The 25,752-nt window shown below is 36.9% G+C and overlaps 1 protein-coding gene across 1 annotated transcript in view; it reads right to left on the bottom strand.

The window, feature by feature from the left end:
• Positions 1–4,084: 4,084 nt before the first annotated feature.
• LOC138336928 (ataxin-10-like) overlaps positions 4,085–25,752 on the bottom strand; it is a 40,400-nt gene continuing 18,732 nt past the window's right edge. The window contains exons 8-9 of the mRNA XM_069286556.1: positions 6,185–6,248; positions 4,085–5,066 (exon numbers count right to left, since the gene is read on the bottom strand). Coding sequence (XP_069142657.1) covers positions 4,843–5,066; positions 6,185–6,248 — 288 coding nt within the window. The 3' untranslated portion in view covers positions 4,085–4,842. The remainder of the gene's footprint in view (positions 5,067–6,184; positions 6,249–25,752) is intronic.

The following is a 25,752-nucleotide window of genomic DNA, read 5'->3' as shown; positions in this document are numbered from 1 at the left end:
TACACGCTTGGCTGCGGGCTAATTGCTTCGTTCATCGTAAAAAGATAATATATTCCACAACAACTTATGCTATCCATCTATATTAATCACGCTGCCATACAAATATGCAATCGGTATTTGTCTTAGGGCCCCGTTTATCTTTCCATCTTATCGCTGTCTAAATTGTATATTTACATTATAATAATATCATAACTGTTCATATTCAGATTAATCCATTCTCGGTAACATTTTTTTCTGACCAGATATGAAACCTCTGGTCTGGCTAAGAAATATACAGATGCTTTTATTATAGACTTATCATTATATTCAGTTAAGTATTTACATAAATATGTATTAAGTAATATTTTGAATTGCTTAATAATCTAAGTAAGATATCTATAGCGAATGTTGATTGTATTATTATAACGACCAGAGATGGTTTTTTTTTTTTTTTTTTTTTTTGTTGAAATAACTTGTGCCTGATTTTTTGGTGTTTGTTTATGCAAGACAATTTGATTATAGTAAAACAAAAACGACCAACAAAGAATAAAAACAACCGATGATAATATGTATTTCAAATACAGAAATATTCCATAATACATAAAGCTAATTTCGAAGTTTGATTTCCTGAATAAATCAGCAGAAAAATTGAAAACTGAGAATCCATACGATGCAAGTGAGAAAACAATGGAATGAACAGAATCAAAACGCTCGCGTATCTCGTTTGACTTTGCGTGTGGTTATAACAAAGCAGATGCATGCTGCTAAGTTTGAAAAAATTCTTTTCATTCCATCTAATATCTACACAAATATATTGAACAGCTAATAACTGTACACATTTAAACAGCAATCGTATTTCATTTACTTTCCTTTGCTTTTGCATTGTGCAAAAAGTCTTGCACATTCTATTGTCTGTCTCAAATATGGCGTAGTTCAATGTTTTCGTGGCACGGATGATGTCGATATCGCTATGGAAATAATCACAATTGTCTAAAAGCCTAGTTACTGATTTCATCGATAGTTATACATGTATATATTGACTCAGGTTTACCATTTACATTTACGTGGGATAAACATGATTCACATGTGTACCATGTTGATATTTTTCACAGTTGCGAGGGAAGTAGACAAGAGGCCCATGGGCCTTAACGGTCATCTGAAAATCATTTCAACAAATTATAACAGAAGGGAGGGAAAGTAAATATTTGGTGAAATAGAAACCGAAACAACGATGTTGGGCAGAGTCACTATACAAATTCTCTTTCCATTCCCAAAAGGATGCTTTCAAAATTTGGCCGAAATTAATTGATGTGTTTATGACTACTAGCTTTTTCAAAACAAAGACTAATCTAAATTCTCCATATTGGGTCCTGCAGCACCTACTCCGTGGGGGTCAGGGTCACAATTTATACAAAACATTTCCCTTTCTCCAAGGGATGTTTAAAACCAAATCTGGCTGATATACATTCAAAACTTTATGACTAGCAGCGTTTTCAAGAATATTTTCCTTTATTTCCCCTATCGGCCACCGCCCATCCTGCCCCAGGGGGATCAGAGCCATCATTTTTGACCACAATCCAATCAGAGCCATCATTTTTGACCACAATCCAATGAGATCTTTATGACAATTAGATTTTAAAGAATTACCAAAATTCCCTTTTGAGCCATGTATCTCAGGTCCCAGAGGGGTGTCAGAGTCACCATTTATACAAAATCTGTCCCATTTCCTCTACGGATGTTTCTTGCCAAAGGGTTTTGTTAAAATCCGTTAAGAACGTTTTGACTTGTAGCGATTTAAAGGAAAAGTTTACGCACGGCGGACGGCGCACGACGACGGACGGTGCACGATGACAATTGGTCATCTTGACCCCTCGGGTAAGATGACGGGTAAGATGACCTAAAAATGCTAAGAAATAAATTTACAAATCGCAAGTAACATGGTGGCCTTCAGTCGTCGTTTCGCTCAATTTTTGGGTTACACACGGTTTTGAATACGTAAAAATAAAAACATCTAAACGATCTTGATTTGTTTTATTTCAACTTTCTAAGTAACCCTTTTTTTACCAACATCGGGATTCCTTTAGCAAATGTCGTTGAAACCGCACACTTGAGACAAAAGATGTTAAATTAGTATTTTAATTGGCTGCCTATATGCTAATTCGGAGAATCTTAATTGCACTTTAATCGGGAATTACACACTTCACAATGCAACAAATATGTACAAATTCTTCACGAGTCGCGTAAAATATGTAAGTAAACTTGCTGCATCATTTTGAACTCTTAACTGATTTACTAAACAAAATATTAAATTAATCATTGTGATTTTCAGTTCTTAAAAGCAAGAAAGGATTGGTCAATTATGCAAAATTAACAAATAGAATTCTAATAATGTAAATTTATCACTCATTCGCCGCGGGGAGCACTCGTAATCTAGATTACTGCCTCGGGGAGCAGCCATTATCAGGCCGATCTAGAAAAGGTTAGCCGTTGCTATAGGTTGTGTAAAATTTTATGATTGATCACATAAACGAAATCGGAAATACATTCCCATGTTTGATAAAACAATTCGGACGAAATAACCCATAAATACAGATCGTTTAAAATTGTAGAAATATTCCAATAATTCTAAGTCTCATTGATTTGCGGTAACTCTTCATTAGGACATTTGAAGATTTATTGTTTGGTCATAATTGAGCAATACCAATGATGGATGACTGAGTCTTGTTTATTTATAGTGATACGTAGAATGTAAAATATCACCATTCACCCACTTTGAGAAACTGAATCATGTTTCCTAGCCGCAACGTTTAATATAAACAAAATTAATTGCGTCACTATCATGAAATATCCTGATAATCAACAAAGGCCCATAGGGCCTGTATCGTCCATCTTGTTTGTATAGCTAAGTAATGTTCTGAATACAGATTCATTGGGTTTTTATCCTGAAGGAATTTAAACATTTACCTCAAATTTCCCTAATGGGCCCACTCATTCTGCTCAAGGGGGTCAGAGCCAAAGTTTATTTTAATTCTGTTCCCCTTCCTCAGAGGATGTTTCTGACCAAATTTGGTAACAATCCATGCAGAACTTTATGGCTACATGTACATGTATATAGCAATTTAAAATTTACCTTTTAATTCCCCGGGGGTCAGAGCCAAAATTTATACAAATTCTGTATTCCCCAGAGGATGTTTTCGGGCAAATCTGGTTAAAAGCCATGTAGAACTCTATGACTAGTAGCGATTTAAAAAAAAACTACCTCTATTTTCCCTATTGGGCCATGCCCCTCCAGCCTCAGAGGGGTCAGAGCTAAACTTTATACAAACTCTGTTCCCCTGCCCCCAAGGATGTATCTGGCGTGGTGGTCAGAGCTAAACTTTATACAAACTCTGTTCCCCTGCCCCGAGGATGTATCTGGCCAAATTTGGGTAGAATCCATGCAGAACTCTATAACTAGTAGCGTTTTAAAGGAAATGTTGACGGACGGACGGACGACGGACGCCGCGCCATGACATAAGCTCACCGCCCCCTCGGGCAAGGTGAGCTAAAACGCATCCCATATTTGTATTCATCATTAATGCGATAGACAAACAAAGTTGTTGTGGACAGTGCCATTAAGAAAGAGACTTACCGGAATGTACGTTTCCTCTGTTCAACTTGTTTAGTATAGAAGAGCCAAATTTCTTTGATAAGTCGAAAACAGGCATATGGGTAAAGGCAGACCTCTAGAACTACCCCATAATCTGGCTTCAATTCTATGAAAAATTCTTTAATTGAAAATTTTCTAAAGGAAAGCATTCTTATGTTACTGAACTTACGACCATCCTCCTTAACTTCTTTAATGCTTTGCTATGGGGAGTTTAGTTAAGGAATTCCTTAATGTTAAAGAATGTTCGTGAAACTGGGCCCTAGAATTAACTAAAACTACTGTTTGACCTCTTCAATGCGAAGGGAAGTAACTCTAATGAATCTGAGTAGTGCATGACCCCATGTCCTTAAGGAGTAGGAAATTATCAAATACTAAACTAATCGTCTGATGAGACACTGGTTCCGATAGGAATTCGATAGGACGTGAACGAATACAAAAAATAAAACAACAACTTCATAAAATTCCTCCAAATGTATTAAATTTGATGATAATCCTAAACGATCTTAACAGTAGACTTGTATATAATACGGCTTATCCAAAATAAAGATAACTGAAAATTGCACAACTACATATAAATGTACAAATACTGACATTCGTGAACTATCTTACAGAACCGAACTGCGGTTTCTTTCGAACTTTATCAATAGCACATGTATTTTAAATGGCAATACCACTCAATTATGTATTACACGCTTGGCATATTGTCAACGTTAATATCAATTAAGCGCACATTTTTTGCGCATTTTATTTCAACCACCTGCGGTTCCTCCAGATTACATAAAATTATTGTTAAGGATATATATGTGTTGTTATCGACGTTCACAAGCACTACTTACGCCGGATACCACAGTACTACATAAGGTCATCATGGTAATTTTGTTACCTAGCATAATAATAACAAATAAAATCACGAAGCATGGTTTTTATACTTCTGAAAATTTGACGATCAGTAGGGTTGCGGATAGTACAATAACAAGTTATTACGTCAAATCAACCATTTCGTTTAGATACAACATGACAAAAAATAATTAATCATCCAGTTACTCTAACATATGGTATCTTCCTCTGGTTCTCATATACATTTGCACCTTGCTATTCCGCACTACCCTTGTCTACCAACACTCGAGTTTCACCGCCTCTGCTCGTTTTTCAGTGCCAGGAGTTCAATACCATGCATACCCTCTTGTCATTGGATATCAGGACTGTTAGAATAATCATTTTCCTCCTTTGCTTGGATCCCCTGGGTTTCCCGTCCCTCCTTTACCTGGTGGCATGACGTAGATTTTGTCGTCCCTGATTTCAGCGTCCATACCAAGCTCCTTCAGTACAGCAGAGTTGTCAGCTAGCCCCTGCTTCTTCAGGCCTGCCAGAATAGCTTTGTTATCAGGGCAGTCCTCACACAGGTTCCGTACGGCTAAAATAGCCCACTGGGTTATATCTTGTCAAGTCAAGGTCATATTCATTGACAATTGTGGTAAAAATATTCTTTGGTATTTTCTTACATTTGAAAGCATCATAATTAGCATATTTCACGAGAAAAGTAATATAACAAACTGGTCAATTGGTTTCGGAAACAATTCTAATACCTTTAGAGCAAGGAAAACATTACTCTACTGAAAAATAGGATAACATCACTCCATTTTTTACTTTGTTAAAATTACGTCAAAAAGCAAGTCTTGCGGAAATCGCCCAACTTACCTTTCATTTGTTTGTTTGTTTTATTAACGTCTTATTAACAGCCAGGTTCATGTAAGGACGACCTCCCATGTATGTGCTGTATGGTGCGTGTTATGGGAGACTGTGGTATTTTCTTACTTATCAATCGAATGGGTATGACTTTAATATCTTAATAGAATAACAGTTATTTTTGTGAAGAAAAAGGTTCGATTACCGCAAGAACCTTCCAATTTTTACGTCAGCGAAGGAGGGATTGGTGTTCCAATTAATCAAAAATAATTATGTACTTTATATACGAACTTTACTTTGTTAATATGACTGTATACGTTTATTGGATACGCCGCTGGTACAGACTGGTCATAGGAATGGTATTTCGAATTTTTTTAAAGTTTTTTTTTTGTTTAAATCTCAATAAAATGTTCTTAAACGAACAGAACGGTTAGAACAGATAAAACTTCAAAACCTTAAACAAGCATTTACTTTAAATGTTTACACTGGCTACGCCTACGGGAGTTCGCGATGTAACGGGTTTCGTACCTACGCTTTGAGTTCGGAGCAGGTGACGAATTTGTTTATATTATTCTACACCATTCAGTTCTCGTTCTTCTCGGCAATGTTCAATTACATAAAATGGTCTTCTTTGTGTAACGAAGTAAAAGATGAAAAGCGATAGACGACTTGGTTGCCATCCGTTAATATGACACCTCGGCGCAAATTAAAGACCAACCGTGGCGACTGTTTCAGACGAATTCAATTTACAGTCACATATACCATCGGAACAATATCCCAAATTGTTCTCTTAGGGAAATTATTGCCACAAGAAAACAAAGGTTTCGATTAAATTCTCCTTCGTGTAAATAGACAGCCAAAAAAGGATACACGGATTTTTCTTGTCAATGTTGGTTTGGTCCAGAATTAAAGGTAAGGCGTTGAGGTTAGCAGCCTGCGAGGAAATAAAGACGCTTTGTAAGTTAATGTAAACATCGTACATACAGTGGAAATCTCACCAACTACACGCCGGGGCTGGGAGGTATTCGTGGACAAATTGAAGAGGCCTAACTTTAACTGAAAAAAACCATGACAAATATGTGACAGTCTTCAAAGATATAAAATGTGCTTGTCTCTTTTATGTAAGTTTATTATGAGGCAGAATTTTACACTATTTACTTTAACTGATACTTTAATAAGAACTTCTACGTGAAATATATCATGTGGTAGAGCCAATTGTACGCAATATACACTGTATAAAAACAAACACGTTTCCGTGACAACAATGTGCCAATGGGATATTATGCCCTTTCCTGGAAGGAAGAAGAAATATGTTTGAAGAAGAGAATGTACAAAAAGATCAGACCACATCAGGAAAATGTTACTGAGACGTGCTTATAACTTATTCAAATAGTTTAGGCTATGACTTATCAGTGATGGAAAAGGTAACATGTTTTGTGGGGACCAAAGACCAAAATGACACGCACACACAACAAAAACATTCCATACAGTAAAAAGTTAACGTTTTCTAAGCTGTGCTAGAATATACCAATGACCGCCGTCCATTAGCAAAGTGAAATCAGTGATTGAAGGGAGATAACTAGTTTACTGTCCCGCCAGATAACCGAGGAAAGTCTTTTTTACTATAAGACAATCATAGCTATATAAACAAAGCGCCATCCCTCACTGACCGTGAACAAAATTCCATCCTCTAACTAAAAGTGAAGAAAACAGATTTTATGTAAATATGATTTCTAATCATGCAAAATCTTAAATTAATACATATCTTTAAGCGTACATAGTTTCATTTTCGTTACACATTCAAATATTGGGCACATTGGATCAGGATTAACCCTTCATATTCGATGACGCATCCAAAAACAATATCGACAGTTTATGTAATGAGAGTATCAGTACAAATTTTTGTTGAATAAATCATGTATATCAATAGAAAATCAAATCTAAGCCAGGCAGACACTGCCTTCTACGTGTGTACTTTGAATTCCAAATCAGAAATGCAGAAAGTGTTACGTAGTTATAAGAGACCTTTTGAATACAAGACACGGTGTCGACATTCACAAACCTGTAGTCACCTTGTCCAATTATAACGCCGGATAGACATCAAAGCCATTGTACACTACGCTGATGATATATGTTACCGACCACCAAAGTTTCGCCCGACAACAGGTAATTATGTAATGTTCAACCCTATCGCATCCTAACACGCCCGCCCCGCTGCACTCATGCCTTTGATATCTGTATGAAAGTTTCAGTCCCTTTCTAATCATTTTATTCATTTGATCAAATCGTAATCACATTGTCTTGAGATCAAAAGAGACAATATTGCAGGAAAAGAGAGACTTTGAGATCGAGACCACCCCGCCCTTTACCTATTTTCAGATCGAGACCACTCCACCCTTCGACAGCTTCAAGACTGGGACCACCCTGTCCTATTGTCTATTTCCATACTGAGACTTCAAATGCACTCATATGCATATATATTGTTTGATAATATGATCAATTTGTTATACAGGCATGCCTATATTCAGTTTAGAATCATCCGGTTCTATATCTTTTTTCAGACTGGAACTACTCACTGTTATGCGTATCATTTGATAGTATTAAAGGAGTCTGACGTTCTGTCAATAATATATAGCATACATTCAGTGGGAGCCACTTATTTGCAAACGGCTATTTTGAAATATTGTTTAATTTGAAATGAATAATAATCAGTATTCACACGTCTCCATTGTCTTTCGCCTTGGTTATATTGAAATCTGAATAATTTGAAGAGATTTACTATTCAATATATAACTGGGTTCCACTGTATACCCCACTAATACTACAGTATTTTTATACAGTATATAGGGATTACGTATTGTACATATTATTGTAATCAAAAAAAGAAGGACCTATTCATTTAAGGAAATCGAATAAAGAGTTACATTACACCGACAACAACCAAAACAGACCATCTCAGATATTTAACAGTAAACGAACATTGTCATATGTGTGCTAATGATAATTTTTTTTATTTTACCAATATATCAAATGTCCAATTCAGATCTTTTAAAAAGAGAAAATAAAGAAATGTATTTCATTCAACTTATGAAACCTGTGCTAAATTCAGAACGGGACAAAAGGAACTTCATATTAGTTTTTATTTCGTCCTCATGTTTTTGTTATTTTCTTCCAGAACCATTCACAATATCTTTATGTACCATGTCATGACGTAATCTTACTATGACGTCATTGTACTATGACGTCATGTTTTACAAATAAAAGAATTCAAACCCCTGAAGACCGGCATGAGCCGAGAAAGCGCTAGGGAGAAAAAACTGTTTTATAGTTGTGTTTTTATAATATATAGGGATATTTTATATATATATATATACATATATGCTATACATTACTGACAAACCGTCAAGCTCTTGTGATACTATAATCAAATTGTCAAAATGCATGTCTTGACTGGTATTCAGTTTGAGATCACCCGGATCCATTTCTAAGTCCTAATTAGGATAGCCCCGTCACTTAGTCTATTTCAGTTAGGAACCATCGAAACATTTTTCTATATTAAGATACTTCCCAATCCCACACCGATGTCTTTTTCAGTATGAGACCACCTATCACTTAGTCTTATTTGCATATGCCCCTAACAATACTCTTTTTCTTCCAAAAAGGCAAACCCGATTAAATTCTATATTCAGATCTTCCCTGAAATGTCGTTTTCTAGGATGGGATTTCCCCTATAATGTGGATATTACTGAAGACGCTATAGTCTTAAATGCAAATAAAGTAGGAAACTTTAAGATCCGTCATGGGATGGTTGATATCAAAAGTATTGAGGAGGCAGCAAAAATCCAAAGTCAAAATAGATCAAAAGCAAAATTTGTATAGTATGAAGGTAAAGTTTGAATAAAACACTTTTTAACATTATGGTAAAATTAAGAAGGGATGTTTATAACAATCAAGTAGGCTTGTCTTTTAGGTAATTGTTGGACGAAAGAAATGTACGAGTTGAACTTTTTGATAGAAATCCTTATGACAACCGAAATGATTAATGTATTGACCAATATATGATTAAAAGTAAGGTATCAACATACTATAGTAATTAGAGAAACAATAAAGTTTAATGAGCCTAAGTCTTACTTAAGTGAGGAGTAAGGAAGACTCTTAACCTGGAAACATAGTGTAGAATTCTTAATTACTAATCATTAGTGTGTAGTAATTAGCGTATAAACTGTAGAAGGGAGTAAATGGGTGTTAGGGGACAGATACAATTAGGTACGCGGCAGATAAAGGTTGCTGGGCTAGCAGTGCTCTCTTATCAATAATTTGGATTATTGCTGCAACCAGCTTGTATCAAAACAGTGGGATCCTGGCAAATAATTGAATCAACTACAGGACTGCACTAGCCAAAACGACCGGATCATCAAAATGGACATGTGAATGAGCTATGGTTTGATATTGTTGATGTGGATAAGAAATGACGTTTGATTAACATGCGATAAACAAGAGTTACCATTGGAATTGACCATACGCTGTTCAAGTTTGAACGGTTTTGATGGGGTTTCAAAACTGTGGATTGGTGCGGAGAAACGTTGGAAATATAGGAACATTGTCCAGTTGTCTTGTGACGGTTTCAATGAGGTTTTGAAACGGGACGTCTATGGAAAGAAATGTGGAACTGTAAACGGTATATTGTCCAGTGTCACCATATTTTGATGGGATTTCAAAAAAGGAAAAACTTGAAAGTCTTTGGCATTGTTCTAATAGTTGGTAATAGCCCGAAAGAAGGAGCTTCTTGCTGTAACGAACGTCGTATGTTATGGTTGTGAACACGCATTGAAATACTTTTATCATTTTCGTTGTGTTCCGGGTGTAGAGACTATATGCTACCAAGGATAAGTGACGCGTACCAACCTTGGCACCCAGGGACTTATCTAGGCAGGGGATCACATAGAAATGTGCTTGGACGAAAATGATTGCTAACAAACGCGTAAAACGGATATCTGGACTTGAGGTTGTCCGGAGAGAGGTTATATCTGAAAGTATCAGTAATTGTTGGAATTAAGGAATCGTTGAATAAGTGGAAATCAGCGTTTTACTGGTATGATGGTAGGATGAATCCACATCTTGGACAGTATGTTGTAGGTGCTCCTATGGACCGCCTGGCAATGGATATTTTGGGTCCGTTTTCAGTGTCCAATGATGGAAACAAATACATACTCCTTGTTGTGGATCAGTTTATTAAGGAGGCGTAATGTTGATATAGGACCTTTAGAGGACCAAATGTACGGGGATTGTTGCAAAATAAAACAGTGCTTGAATTTATTTTGAGGTATGGAATGCCTGTTGTCTAATGGAGATAGAAACAAATATATATGAATTGGTCAGAAATAAAATAACAAGTTGTGTGTACAAACAGAAAATGGATTATGACGTAAAATGAGTAAATTAGTGTTATAAAGCTGGTGACCTGTTATACGGAGTAACTGTGTGAGTGACAGAAAGCCAATTACCGAGACGACACCTAGACACCGAACCTGACTCCGGTCAAGCTCTTGATGGGAATGAAATTTAATTCATCTGAGATTACTCCACCAGGACTGCAGCTGCAGGTGATAAAAACACCCTGAGACGGGGAAACAGACAGATAAAGCAACATGTCAGATTGGGATATAATTACTTGAATAGTTTTAATTTTTGGCTAATTATAGGATCGTAGATACAGTACCTGAACCGTTTAACGTTCCCAGCCTAACGCAAACGCAACGCAAAAAAATCGTCCGTTAGCTAACGCTAACGATTGCTAACGCTAACGATTAACGATTAACGATAAACGATTAACGCAATACCGGCTAACGATTAACGATTAACGCAAAACGCAAAACGATCGGCTATGATAAACCGGAAATACCATTGTTATAATCACGGACACGGCTTGACGGTAAATAAATTACGGATCTTGACGTTATGAAATACAAACGAAAGTACAAGAAAAACTGGAGTATGTTCGGGATTAAAGTTTCTGTATATCATATAAACATTTGCCTATGAAAACTATATGGACACGATGAAGTCAAAGACGACAGTACTCAATGCAAAGTTTCCACTTTACATGTACAAAATGTACGTTTACAAAATGAATTACATGTGCAACTGTGTGTATGGAGAAAGAATGGTATTATTCTAAAGTGTCATTTTACCCGATATTTTAAGAAATAACAAATTATTACAACATCTCTTTACTGATAATAACACAATGAAGTCAAACACGACTGTACTCGATACGAAGTTTCCACTTCACACGTACACGTACGTTTACAAATTACGTGTACAGCCGTACGTATTAAGAGAGAATTGTATTATTCTAAGTGTCATATTTGTCCGACATTTTAAGAAATAATAAACAAATTGTTACAAACAACACTTTATTGATAATATTACCGTCACATACTGGTACTTTAAATAGTATCATGGTATTGAAATGACGAATAAAACATTTTCACACAAACACATTTAAAGTGCAGTAAATCAAATTTCCATCTATATGTTTGATTTCTAATATCGATGTTTCATAACTCAACAATTGTAATAATTAACATCTTGTAGTGTTTCCCGCATCAATCACAAGTTTCAGGGTTTTTGTAGATTGTCGAAAGGCTCTTCCGCTTACCATGGAAAAATTGTATTCTCGGAATATTTGTTTCATAACGGATTACACGCTGTATATTACTAGGGTGTGCATTCATAAAAGCCCATTGCTTACAATTGACTAGGCATCGATTTTAGGGTCGTACATGTACCTTTACAAATGCACGTACATACGCCACAGCTACTGTAATAAAGATTGAACATTTGAATTCGTGTTTCACCATTTGCAGTTCTCTCATTTTATAGTTCATGCATATAATAAAGATATAAAGAATGAAAATATTTCACTTCCAGTTATTTATATTCAAATTAAGTCAATTATGCATAATCATTAATAAATGTAACAACGACGATGAAGATAGTGATGCACATGCATACATGTATGTACACTGAATATTATCAGAGATTTATATAGTAGTTATATTTAAATCTCTGATATTATATACTGTAAAATTGCATTGCGACAATTTTCTACGTATATTTGTAACTGGTGTAAGAAATATAGTTATTTGATCACATTTCACATCAAGCAACTCTTCAATTTACAGTTTAAACAAATTAATTATTCATACAATGTATAAGTGTAAGTTAATTCTTTCCAACGTAATCTATACTATAGGAAAGCATATTGCACACATCAAAACTTTGAAATACGACAGTACATATATGGACGTGAAATGTACTGTCACAGTGTACGGGGCACAGGTAAGTTGGGTTTAAAGTTAATCTCCCTCCCAAGAAGGTGTTAATTACAGGTGAACTCCGCCCGTGGCAAGCTACAGGGGGTCGACACCAGTCGTGACCTATATACCTGTACAGGTAAAATACCCGTGCGCGTCACGCTGGGAATTGAAGAGATTCCAGTTACAAATAACAACGGGTGCCCGTGACTGTCCAGTTTTTATACATATGAGATACATTACCCTGTACCCTGTACCCTGTACCCTGTACCCTCTACCCCTCTACCCTCTACCCTGTACCCTGTACCCTCTACCCTGTACCCTCTACCCTCTACCCTCTACCCCCCCTACCCACTACATGAGTTGCTATTACGGACTATCGGCTTGCGCATGCGCGGGTTATGACGCCTTAGATGTTTGAGTGAATTACAATAGATTATGAAGGAATCTTATTACTTGATATAAAAGCATTTTTTTCAATTACTTTCATACCAATGGCAGTCGGTAAATATATTCCGAGTCATACTTGCATACCCTGTACCCTGTACCCTGTACCCTGTACCCTCTACCCTCTACCCTCTACACTGTACCCCCTACCCACTACATGAGTTGCTATTACGGACTATCGGCTTGCGCATGCGCGGGTTATGACGCCTTAGATATTCGAGTGAATTACAATAGATTATGAAGGAATCGTTTCAAGGAACATCTTATTACTTGATATAAAAGCAATTTTTTCAATTACTTTCATGCCAATGGCAAACGGTAATTTTATTCCGAGTCATACTTGCATACCTTGTACCCTGTACCCTGTACCCTGTACCCTCTACCCTGTACCCCCTACCCACGACATGAGTTGCTATTACGGACTATCGGCTTGCGCATGCGCGGGTTATGACGCCTTAGATGTTTGAGTGAATTACAATAGATTATGAAGGAATCTTATTACTTGATATAAAAGCAATTTTTCAATTACTTTCATACCAATGGCAGTCGGTAAATATATTCCGAGTCATACTTGCTACCATGTACCCTGTACCCTGTACCCTGTACCCTGTACCCTGTACCCTCTACCACCTACCCTGTACCCTGTACCCTCTACCCTGTACCCTCTACCCTCTACCCTCTACCCCCTACCCACTACATGAGTTGCTACTACGGACTATCGGCTTGCGCATGCGCGGGTTATGACGCCTTAGATGTTTGAGTGAATTACAATAGATTATGAAGGAATCTTATTACTTGATATGAAAGCAATTTTTCAATTACTTTCATACCAAATGCAGTCTGTAAATTTATTCCGAGTCATACTTGCATACCTTGTACCCTGTACCCTGTACCCTGTACCCTGTACCCTCTACCCTGTACCCTCTACCCTGTACCCTGTACCCTCTACCCTCTACCCCCTACCCACTACATGAGTTGCTATTACGGACTATCGGCTTGCGCATGCGCGGGTTATGACGCCTTAGATGTTTGAGTGAATTACAATAGATTATGAAGGAATCTTATTACTTGATATAAAAGCATTTTTTTCAATTACTTTCATACCAATGGCAGTCGGTAAATATATTCCGAGTCATACTTGCATACCTTGTACCCTGTACCCTGTACCCTGTACCCTCTACCCTGTACCCTGTACCCTGTACCCTCTACCCTGTACCCCCTACCCACTACATGAGTTGCTATTACGGACTATCGGCTTGCGCATGCGCGGGTTATGACGCCTTAGATGTTTGAGTGAATTACAATAGATTATGAAGGAATCTTATTACTTGATATAAAAGCAATTTTTCAATTACTTTCATACCAATGGCAGTCGGTAAATATATTCCGAGTCATACTTGCATACCTTGTACCCTGTACCCTGTACCCTGTACCCTGTACCCCCTACCCACTACATTAGTTGCTATTACGGACTATCGGCTTGCTCATGCGCGGGTTATGACGCCTTAGATGTTCCGAGTGAATTACAATAGATTATAAAGGAATCGTTTCAAGGAACATCTTATTAATCAAAATCAAGATATTTCTCAATTACTTTCCTGACAATGGCAGTCAGTCATTAGATGTATTGTCATGTTGTATAGCACGAGTTGGAAGGGGTGACCGCATTTTGATGTTGATCGAAAATTCAATACGGCTGCCATAACGTCATACCACAAAAGTTTGAAATAACTATAAATAAAAAAATGATTGAGATACAGGAAAAAATTTTCATGATGAATGTAAATATGATTAAAGACTTACTTTTTTTCTAATATATCGTTATTAGATCAAATAAAAAAGTTCGCTATCGGGTCAAAGTTCACCTTTTTTCATTTTTGAAAAATATAGCCTGTATGCGGGGCAACTTCACCCAATATAAAAATGTACGTTTATACACGCATGCGAGCGTCATTGATGTTTCAATACCAATACTGCTGTATTTAGCACTTTGCTTGTTAAATTCATCGAAGACAGCAAATAATAAAAACATGCTTTATTTGACTTAATATCATTAATTACAATTGTACATAGGTACATGTAATATGTAATATTGCTCTCACATCTTCAAACTCAAGAACATGTAATCATTAACGGATGACGAAACGTCCGCAATGCACTTTCCCAATTTAGCATTTACATTAACTTTGTCAAAATTACACCATGCACGCATTTTTACACAGATTCCAAATCACCATATTCTATATCCATACAGTTACAAGCTTAAAGATATAATGTAATGATCTACAGAATGTTAAATCAAATACATTGCACAACTTTTATTGTATGTCGTTCAGCAGGTAAATATATTTTCGCCACTGTATATGTTACAATTTACATTTGTTAAGAAAGATTTAGCTCTTGCAATATGTATTTTGAACAACAAGAGGCCCATGGACCTTAACAGGAATGTGACAAGATGTTTTAAAGTTTTCCCTGGGGGTCAATCATGGACGATATGTGTATAGCGTGAAACTGCCATTGCATACTGATAGTTTAAATAAAGTATGTGCTAATTCGAGATGCAATTATAATAAACCATGCTCAAAAGTGTTCATGTATTTTACATATCCTTTAACAAATAACAACCTTATTCTATGAAAGGCAATAGGAGTGTAGGTCTTGAAAATATTCCGAAATAAACCAAAGTAGCTTTGTAAATTGGTTATAAAACAAAAATATTTTCAAAGCTTTTTAAAGGCCAACACTTCTTGGAATAACTTGAATTGTTTGGTAATTTAACTAACTACAAAATCAAATGTTTTGAAATTAACCAAATTAGATGTGTACATTGATAATGAAACAACAAGTTATACAAAGCTTCTTTAAGGCCAACATTTCTTGGAATAAATGCAATTATTAAATAATCTAAACAAACCACAAAACCAAATGTTTTGATAAAGTATGTGAAACAAACATTAAATCTTGATACAAGTATGCATAACCACATGACATAATCTCTCACTTTTATTATTATTCCAGATGCAATTCTTATTGCAAAGTTATCAAAATATCATATGTATTTAGTAAATATAAAGGTATATTGTAGAATATGTCCTATAAACATTTTCTTATACATGTTTTATGTACATCCAACTAAAACGTGTGAGGCCCATTATATAAGTATGCCTCTTATAATAATATTATAGCAAGGAATGACCACAGGGATCTGAGAAACAATTACAGATTATAGTTATATTTGAACCACTGGAGTGTCTATATGTAATTGTGGAAGATTTAAATTCGTTAAAGCATGCTCTAGATGTTGCATAGTAATCTATGATAAACATTTACAGCATGGTTTTGAAGATTGTTTTATCTAGACCAGAAATACTTCAAACAAGAAGTGCAGTCCTATGACATAATGTTTTTTCAATGTGGTAATTTTAGTGAATGTGGTATCAATCATGGATTTTAATAACTGCACTGCTTGAGCTGCCTTCTTTCACATTAAACCAATTTTAATCATTAGTGATTAGAACACCTTTAGATGTGCTTTTAAAATGGCACCATGACGGTTATTTTAATTTCAGATTGTACTGTAAACATAGCAACACTGGGTCTATGTTATATCAGGATCATTCCAGGCAAGCTTGAGAAGAGGTTCAAAATACGTTTTCAAAATAGTGGCCATCCTGGCTTTAGGATAAATCGAAAACAATAACACTACTTGGTCATGACCAGGTCAGGATTTCAGGCAAAGTTTAGCTTAATGAGAAAAAAAAAGTATAAAAAAAGATATGATAACTCACAACTAAGCATTCAAAAATTAAAATCTAATTATTGATCAGACTATACAATTATAACAAAAACCGACACACAACCCATGTTTACATTATACTTGTCGCACAGTATCTACAGAACAGAACCATCGTCAGTAACCAATGTAATTAGCCTATACTATGTACGTTGCCGTCTGGTTCCGGGTGTAAACGGAGCAAGATATATCACTACGATAAGTTTGGTTAGTAATGGAATGTATTCGTTCGAAAAATTATATCCTGGAAAAAGAGGTCCATGTGTATTAACGGTAACTTATTATTGACACAAAACACAGAAAGACTATAGTTGAACTGTGACCTCAACTGATGGTAAAGGTCATTGATTTGAACACATTTGGTAGCCCGTCCTCTATCATGCTACATAGGAAATGAAATATCCTCTATGGCTCTTACATATTGACAAGAAGTCGTTTTAAAAAACCTTTTCGACCCTTGTGCTTCGAATGAAGGTCAAGGTCATTTATTTGAACATATTTTTTAATGGAAAAATTATCCACGGTGGACTGCACACGTCGATTGATGACGCATTGCCTAAAAACGCGACTTTGTTCCCAAATAAATATGCAAAACTTCTGACAAAAAAGACACTAAAAGTTAAATTTGAGGAAGCTAGACCTTTTCAGTACTTTCTGACAAAGTGGCAAAATTCAAGATGGCTGCTAATCAGTCTTATTGTTTACTTTTAATATTCAAAATATAATTACAATGTCTTAGGACAAATATAAACCCTAAATTTGAAATTTCAGAAAGATGGCTTTATCATGTTTTAAGAAAAAGCAGTAACAAACTCCTAATATCAAAATTCAAGATGTCCAACTACCGGCCTTCTTGTCCGATTCTTCCAAAATTGCAATATGCAATATTGCCTATTAGAGCGGACTGAAGGGTGGACAGGAGACCACGGACTGAAGGGTGGACGGGAGACCCTGGACTGAAGGGTAGACTGGAGACCACGGATTGAAAGGTGGAGGGGAGACCACGGACTGAAGGGTGGACGGGAGACTCTGGACTGAAGGGTGGACAGGAAACCACGGACTGAAGGGTGGACAGGAGACCCTTGACTGAAGGATAGACGGGATACCACGGACTGAAAGGTGGAAGGGGGACCACGGACTGAAAGGTGGAGGGGAGACCACGGACTGAAGGATAGACGGGATACCACGGACTGAAAGGTGGAAGGGAGACCACGGACTGAAGGGTGGACAGGAGACCACGGACTGAAGGGTGGACGGGAGACTCTGGACTGAAGGGTGGACAGGAAACCACGGACTGAAGGGTGGACGGGAGACCCTGGACTGAAGGGTAGACTGGAGACCACGGACTCAAAGGTGGACGGGATTTTATTCCGAATGCAAACAGCATATAGGATTACAATAAACATACATATGACAACATATTAAATATTTGCAAGATGGCGGAGAACACAGCCAATGTAATACAACACAAAATATGATATACATTACAAAAAGCATGTGTGAATATTAATAAGTTTGCCATAAGAAAACAAGAAACAAAATATATGCGTATCATGCAGTTACAGTTAATTTACAATTGCAGTTTTCAAACTACATGAATTATAGAAAAGACAATAAGCATTGGTAAAGATAAATTTGTGTTCCATACATGTATTATATAATTAAACTGCTTAACAATTTAATAGTACCTTTCTTCTAGTCGTGGCCTGAATTAGATATTTACCAAAATTTCTTAAAGTTTTTACATGGGTACTACAAAACAATTCAATCATCTTGAAAACAGAAGGTCGACGATAAAAGTATGGTTTTAAATATTTTACCCTTAAATCTAAAAATCTTGGACAAAATAAAATAAAATGGACTTCATCTTCAACCTCATGACTATCACAACAAGTACACAACCTTTGTAGTCTAGGGATACCGGTGTATCTACCAGTTTCAATGTTTAAAGAATGGGCACTTAATCTGTATTTGGATATTATTCGCTTTATTTTGAAAGTCAATGGTTTACTGAGATAATCCTGTATCATAAGCTTATCAACGATATGTTTGTATATAATGCACTTTGAAGAACTTTCTAAACTAGATCTCATTTCTTGAATAAAAATGTCTTGCGAACGTTGTTTATACAATAACAAAAAATACGTTTCATTTTTAACGTTCTGTGCATACCATATATCACCAAAACCAAATGAACATAAACTTTTTTCAAATGATATACCCAATTATCTTTGCAATTAGGCTTTTTAATATTAAGTTCAACTAATTCATCATAACAAGCCCTCAATATGCAGTTTTCGGTCTTTAATAAATGAAGCCAATATTTCGCAATATTAATCTTTCTCGTAATGTGAAAAGGAAAACGTCCCAATTCAAAATAAACCATGGGATTGTTAACAGAGATAGCAGATGGATAGAGATATAGGAGATATAGATAGGGTGGGTCAATTTTTTAAGGATAGAGATATAGGAGATATAAAAAGGGTGGGTCAATATTTTATGGGTAGAGATATTGGAGAAATAAATAGGGTGGGTCAATATTTTATGGGTAGAGATATAGGAGATATAGATAGGGTGGGTCAATATTTTATGGATAGAGATATAGGCGATATAGATAGGGTGGGTCAATATTTTATGGGTAGAGATATAGGAGATATAGATAGGGTGGGTCAATATTTTATGGATAGAGATATAGGCGATATAGATAGGGTGGGTCAATATTTTATGGATAGAGATATAGGAGATATAGATAGGGTATGTCAATATTTTATGGGTAGAGATATAGGAGATATAGATAGGGTGGGTCAATATTTTATGGATAGAGATATAGGCGATATAGATAGGGTGGGTCAATATTTATGGATAGAGATATAGGAGATATAGATAGGGTAGGTCAATATTTTATGGGTACAGATATAGGAGATATAGATAGGGTGGGTCAATATTTTATGGATAGAGATATAGGCGATATGGATAGGGTGGGTCAATATTTTATGGATAGAGATATAGGAGATATAGATAGGCAGTGTAAAATCATAAAGGTATATACACATATAGCTAATCATATAGCCCCAGGGGGTCATCCCCACACTTACAGGTAAGTGTGACACCTTGTGTATTACCTGAGCAAACTCATAGGTACTGATGATATTATACTTCTAAGGACTACAATGTATATATTTAGGGTGCAGTATATCAATAATTATACTGCATAAAGGGGGGATCATTATTTTACAGGGGGGGGGTCAATATTTTATGCATAAAATATTGACCCGGGTCAATATTTTATGCATTAAATATTCATCCGGGTAAGTATTCTATGGGGATCAAAATTTTATAGGACACCTGTCAGGTTACGTCACAGTTCTCGTTTACGGAAAGTGCCGAAGGTTCCCGATTGACCTCGAAGTTGAATAAATTTCGGCACGTGTGCTTGTGACCATATTTTTCAAGCCACCATTCAAAACCATCTTTAAATGTGTCTTTAGAGAGTGTTTAGATGTGAGTGTGTGTTATTTTTAAGATAAATAATCAGCATATAACAATGATGAAACACGGAAATAAAATGCATTATAAAAATAACCTTGAATACCCTGTTTGCATGCTTCAGTGATCTACCGACATCTGAAATATGGAATACTATATATATATATATTACAGATGTTCCATTTAAGAATATTCAACTTTCTACATTGTTAAATATGGTTCGAATTGATGAATTCTGACAAATGTATTCTAAGCGAGACTTACAAATCACTGTACATTATAGATGCCGAGAAAGACAATCCAAGGCAGAACTGGCTTGAAAAATTATTTAAACTTCGATTTGGATATATATGGCTACGTCAATAACCTGCTATTATTGTATATTTGCCTTTCATAAAAGAAAGAATTAAAGATCAGGCCTGTCAGACAGTTTTTAACTCATTACATACATGTATGTCGAGTAAATGTGATCTATAAAAGTATATGATAAAGCATCTCTAAATGATTATTACCAGGATTTCCCTAATTTCTGTATGTTGACTTGTGTATTTACAAGTATAAGTACTATGAATGAACGCATAGTTTAACGTCTGTAGTGAAAGTATATAAAACTTTCTAGTAATACACTGTAAGTATATATAATAAATTAACTTTTTGCAATCTAAATTATGTTATAATGAATGTAAAAAATATGTATACAATGTATATGTATATATTTTTGTACAGATGGGTCATTGACCCAAAGTCAATCAAGAATTGAAATGAATTGATAAATTGAAAAACCGAGTAATGAGAGGTTCATTCAAATGATTCCTTTATAATATTTTGTAATTCATTGGAACAAATAAGGCGTCATAACCCACGCATGCGCATGTCGCAATAGCAAATCATGTACAGGGAGTATGGGGTACAGGGTACAGGGTACGGGGTAGAGGGTACGGGGTACAGGGTACGGGGTACAGGGTACGGGGTACAGGGTACGGGGTACAGGGTACAGGGTACAGGGTACAGGGTACAGGGTACAGGGTACAGGGTACAGGGTACAAGGTATGCAAGTATGACTCGGAATATATTTACCGACTGCCATTGGTATGAAAGTAATTGAAAAATTGCTTTTATATCAAGTAATAAGATTCCTTCATAATCTATTGTAATTCACTCAAACATCTAAGGCGTCATAACCCGCGCATGCGCAAGCCGATAGTCCGTAATAGCAACTCATGTAGTGGGTAGGGGGTAGAGGGTAGAGGGTAGAGGGTACAGGGTAGAGGGTACAGGGTAGAGGGTAGAGGGTACAGGGTACAGGGTACAGGGTACAGGGTACAGGGTACAGGGTACAAGGTACAGGGTACAGGGTACAGGGTATGCAAGTATGACTCGGAATATATTTACCGACTGCCATTGGTATGAAAGTAATTGAAAAATTGCTTTTATATCAAGTAATAAGATTCCTTCATAATCTATTGTAATTCACTCAAACATCTAAGGCGTCATAACCCGCGCATGCGCAAGCCGATAGTCCGTAATAGCAACTCATGTAGTGGGTAGGGGGTACAGGGTACAGGGTACAGGGTACAGGGTACAGGGTACAGGGTACAGGGTATGCAAGTATGACTCGGAATATATTTACCGACTGCCATTGGTATGAAAGTAATTGAAAAATTGCTTTTATATCAAGTAATAAGATTCCTTCATAATCTATTGTAATTCACTCAAACATCTAAGGCGTCATAACCCGCGCATGCGCAAGCCGATAGTCCGTAATAGCAACTCATGTAGTGGGTAGGGGGTACAGGGTACAGGGTACAGGGTACAGGGTACAGGGTACAGGGTATGCAAGTATGACTCGGAATATATTTACCGACTGCCATTGGTATGAAAGTAATTGAAAAATTGCTTTTATATCAAGTAATAAGATTCCTTCATAATCTATTGTAATTCACTCAAACATCTAAGGCGTCATAACCCGCGCATGCGCAAGCCGATAGTCCGTAATAGCAACTCATGTAGTGGGTAGGGGGTACAGGGTAGAGGGTAGAGGGTACAGGGTACAGGGTACAGGGTACAGGGTATAGGGTACAGGGTACAAGGTATGCAAGTATGACTCGGAATAAAATTACCGTTTGCCATTGGCATGAAAGTAATTGAAAAAATTGCTTTTATATCAAGTAATAAGATGTTCCTTGAAACGATTCCTTCATAATCTATTGTAATTCACTCGAACATCTAAGGTGTCATAACCCGCGCATGCGCAAGCCGATAGTCCGTAATTGCAACTCATGTAGTGGGTAGGGGGTATAGGGTACAGGGTACAGTGTACAGGGTAGAGGGTACAGGGTACAGGGTACAGGGTACAAGGTATGCAAGTATGACTCGGAATATATTTACCGACTGCAATTGGTATGAAAGTAATTGAAAAAAATGCTTTTATATCAAGTAATAAGATTCCTTCATAATCTATTGTAATTCACTCAAACATCTAAGGCGTCATAACCCGCGCATGCGCAAGCCGATAGTCCGTAATAGCAACTCATGTAGTGGGTAGGGGGTACAGGGTAGAGGGTAGAGGGTACAGGGTACAGGGTACAGGGTACAAGGTATGCAAGTATGACTCGGAATATATTTACCGACTGCCATTGGTATGAAAGTAATTGAAAAAAATGCTTTTATATCAAGTAATAAGATTCCTTCATAATCTATTGTAATTCACTCAAACATCTAAGGCGTCATAACCCGCGCATGCGCAAGCCGATAGTCCGTAATAGCAACTCATGTAGTGGGTAGGGGGTACAGGGTACAGGGTACAGGGTACAGGGTACAGGGTACAGGGTATGCAAGTATGACTCGGAATATATTTACCGACTGCCATTGGTATGAAAGTAATTGAAAAAAATGCTTTTATATCAAGTAATAAGATTCCTTCATAATCTATTGTAATTCACTCAAACATCTAAGGCGTCATAACCCGCGCATGCGCAAGCCGATAGTCCGTAATAGCAACTCATGTAGTGGGTAGGGGGTAGAGGGTAGAGGGTAGAGGGTAGAGGGTACAGGGTAGAGGGTAGAGGGTACAGGGTACAGGGTACAGGGTACAGGGTACAAGGTACAGGGTACAGGGTACAGGGTATGCAAGTATGACTCGGAATATATTTACCGACTGCCATTGGTATGAAAGTAATTGAAAAATTGCTTTTATATCAAGTAATAAGATTCCTTCATAATCTATTGTAATTCACTCAAACATCTAAGGCGTCATAACCCGCGCATGCGCAAGCCGATAGTCCGTAATAGCAACTCATGTAGTGGGTAGGGGGTACAGGGTACAGGGTACAGGGTACAGGGTACAGGGTACAGGGTATGCAAGTATGACTCGGAATATATTGACCGACTGCCATTGGTATGAAAGTAATTGAAAAATTGCTTTTATATCAAGTAATAAGATTCCTTCATAATCTATTGTAATTCACTCAAACATCTAAGGCGTCATAACCCGCGCATGCGCAAGCCGATAGTCCGTAATAGCAACTCATGTAGTGGGTAGGGGGTAGAGGGTAGAGGGTAGAGGGTACAGGGTACAGGGTACAGGGTAGAGGGTACAGGGTACAGGGTACAGGGTACAAGGTATGCAAGTATGACTCGGAATAAATTTACAGACTGCATTTGGTATGAAAGTAATTGAAAAATTGCTTTCATATCAAGTAATAAGATTCCTTCATAATCTATTGTAATTCACTCAAACATCTAAGGCGTCATAACCCGCGCATGCGCAAGCCGATAGTCCGTAGTAGCAACTCATGTAGTGGGTAGGGGGTACAGGGTAGAGTGTAGAGGGTACAGGGTAGAGGGTAGAGGGTACAGGGTAGAGGGTAGAGGGTAGAGGGTACAGGGTACAGGGTACAGGGTACAGGGTACAGGGTACAGGGTACAGGGTACAGGGTACAGGGTAGAGGGTACAGGGTACAGGGTACAGGGTACAGGGTACAGGGTACTAGAATCAGTTACATTGATATGAGCTGATTTGACACGCGTACAGTATGTGTGAAGGCTTACAATGTAACGTACCCCTACACAGTTCGAATTATCTACACGTGTTCTACATGTAGTTGTAGGATTGCAAACATTTACATCATTTTATTCCATTTTCATATAAATAAAAGTACTAATAAATTGCGTTTAAAAGTATGTACATGTAAATGACAAATCTCACCTATTCCTCGTGTTCAAACTCGTCATATTAATGATTTTTAAATTTCACGAATTTATGCGTTCTTCGTACATTGATAATATTTAACATAACAAGAACAATATTATGCAGCGTGTCTGTAATAACATTTTTATATTTTTATTATCTGTTTTAGCTATTTTCTTGTGTAATCTATCAGTCGTCGTGGATACACGAAGCGGTAAACGTAATATCTTAGTAGATAAAAATGAACATTATATCCGGATCGTCAAAGCATATCACCGGCATTTGGTTCTATTTTTAGTGGTTAACGTTAGCGGAAGTCGGTCCTGCTAACGATTAACGCAAACGATTTCTAACGCAAACGATTGTAAACGCAACTAACGATTAACGATTGCTAACGCAAACGATAACGATTAACGATAAACGATTGCTAACGCTAACGATTGCTAACGGAAATAACGCAAACGCAAACGAAACGCAAATTTGGGAACGTTAAACGTTTCAGGTACTGTACGGGACTAGTTGGACGAGTGTCAGAACAATGGCATTGACATTATCTAGAACTTCAAAGTAGATGTCATGTGTCAAACGTGGCCGGCACCTCTGAGCAGTTAGGGAAAATGGACAAAATTGTTAATTAACTATAAGACCCAGTGACCATTCCGAACTTTCACCAGTATGAACAAGACCTTCAACTGTGACGTTTGTGAGAAGAAGTTAACCACCAAACAAGGATTAAGACGACATATAGAGACACACTTATCTTGGGACCTATCGGAATTCCAGTGTACCACTTAGAAGAAACGTTTCAATACCAACGAAAAACCGAAAAAGCATTTAGGATCCAGGCTACATAAAAAAAAATCAGATATGTCTTCGGGAGCAGCAACTCCAGTGAGGGATGAGAGGGAAACAGATTTCATCGACACGTTAGTTGATGATTTACCATCTATACAATGCAAATGATTTCACGTGTGGGATCTTGCCTGATCCCGAGGCACCGGAACCACCAACTTACAATCTTTCACAAGTTCAAAGCAACGAAAGTGTAATAGAACGGAGTTTAGCCAGTATTGGTGCAAAAATTGAAAATCTTCTGCAGCTACACACGGCACAAAATAGTCAAGTCTTGGACCAACTAGCAGCAATAGAAACCAGATCAATGAGGTACAATCGTCAACTCGCGGAGACTATACAAGGTGAT

Source organism: Argopecten irradians, chromosome 12 (assembly GCF_041381155.1).
Source record: "Argopecten irradians isolate NY chromosome 12, Ai_NY, whole genome shotgun sequence".
Lineage (NCBI taxonomy): Eukaryota > Metazoa > Mollusca > Bivalvia > Pectinida > Pectinidae > Argopecten > Argopecten irradians.
This window is presented reverse-complemented; position numbering and strand designations above follow the sequence as displayed.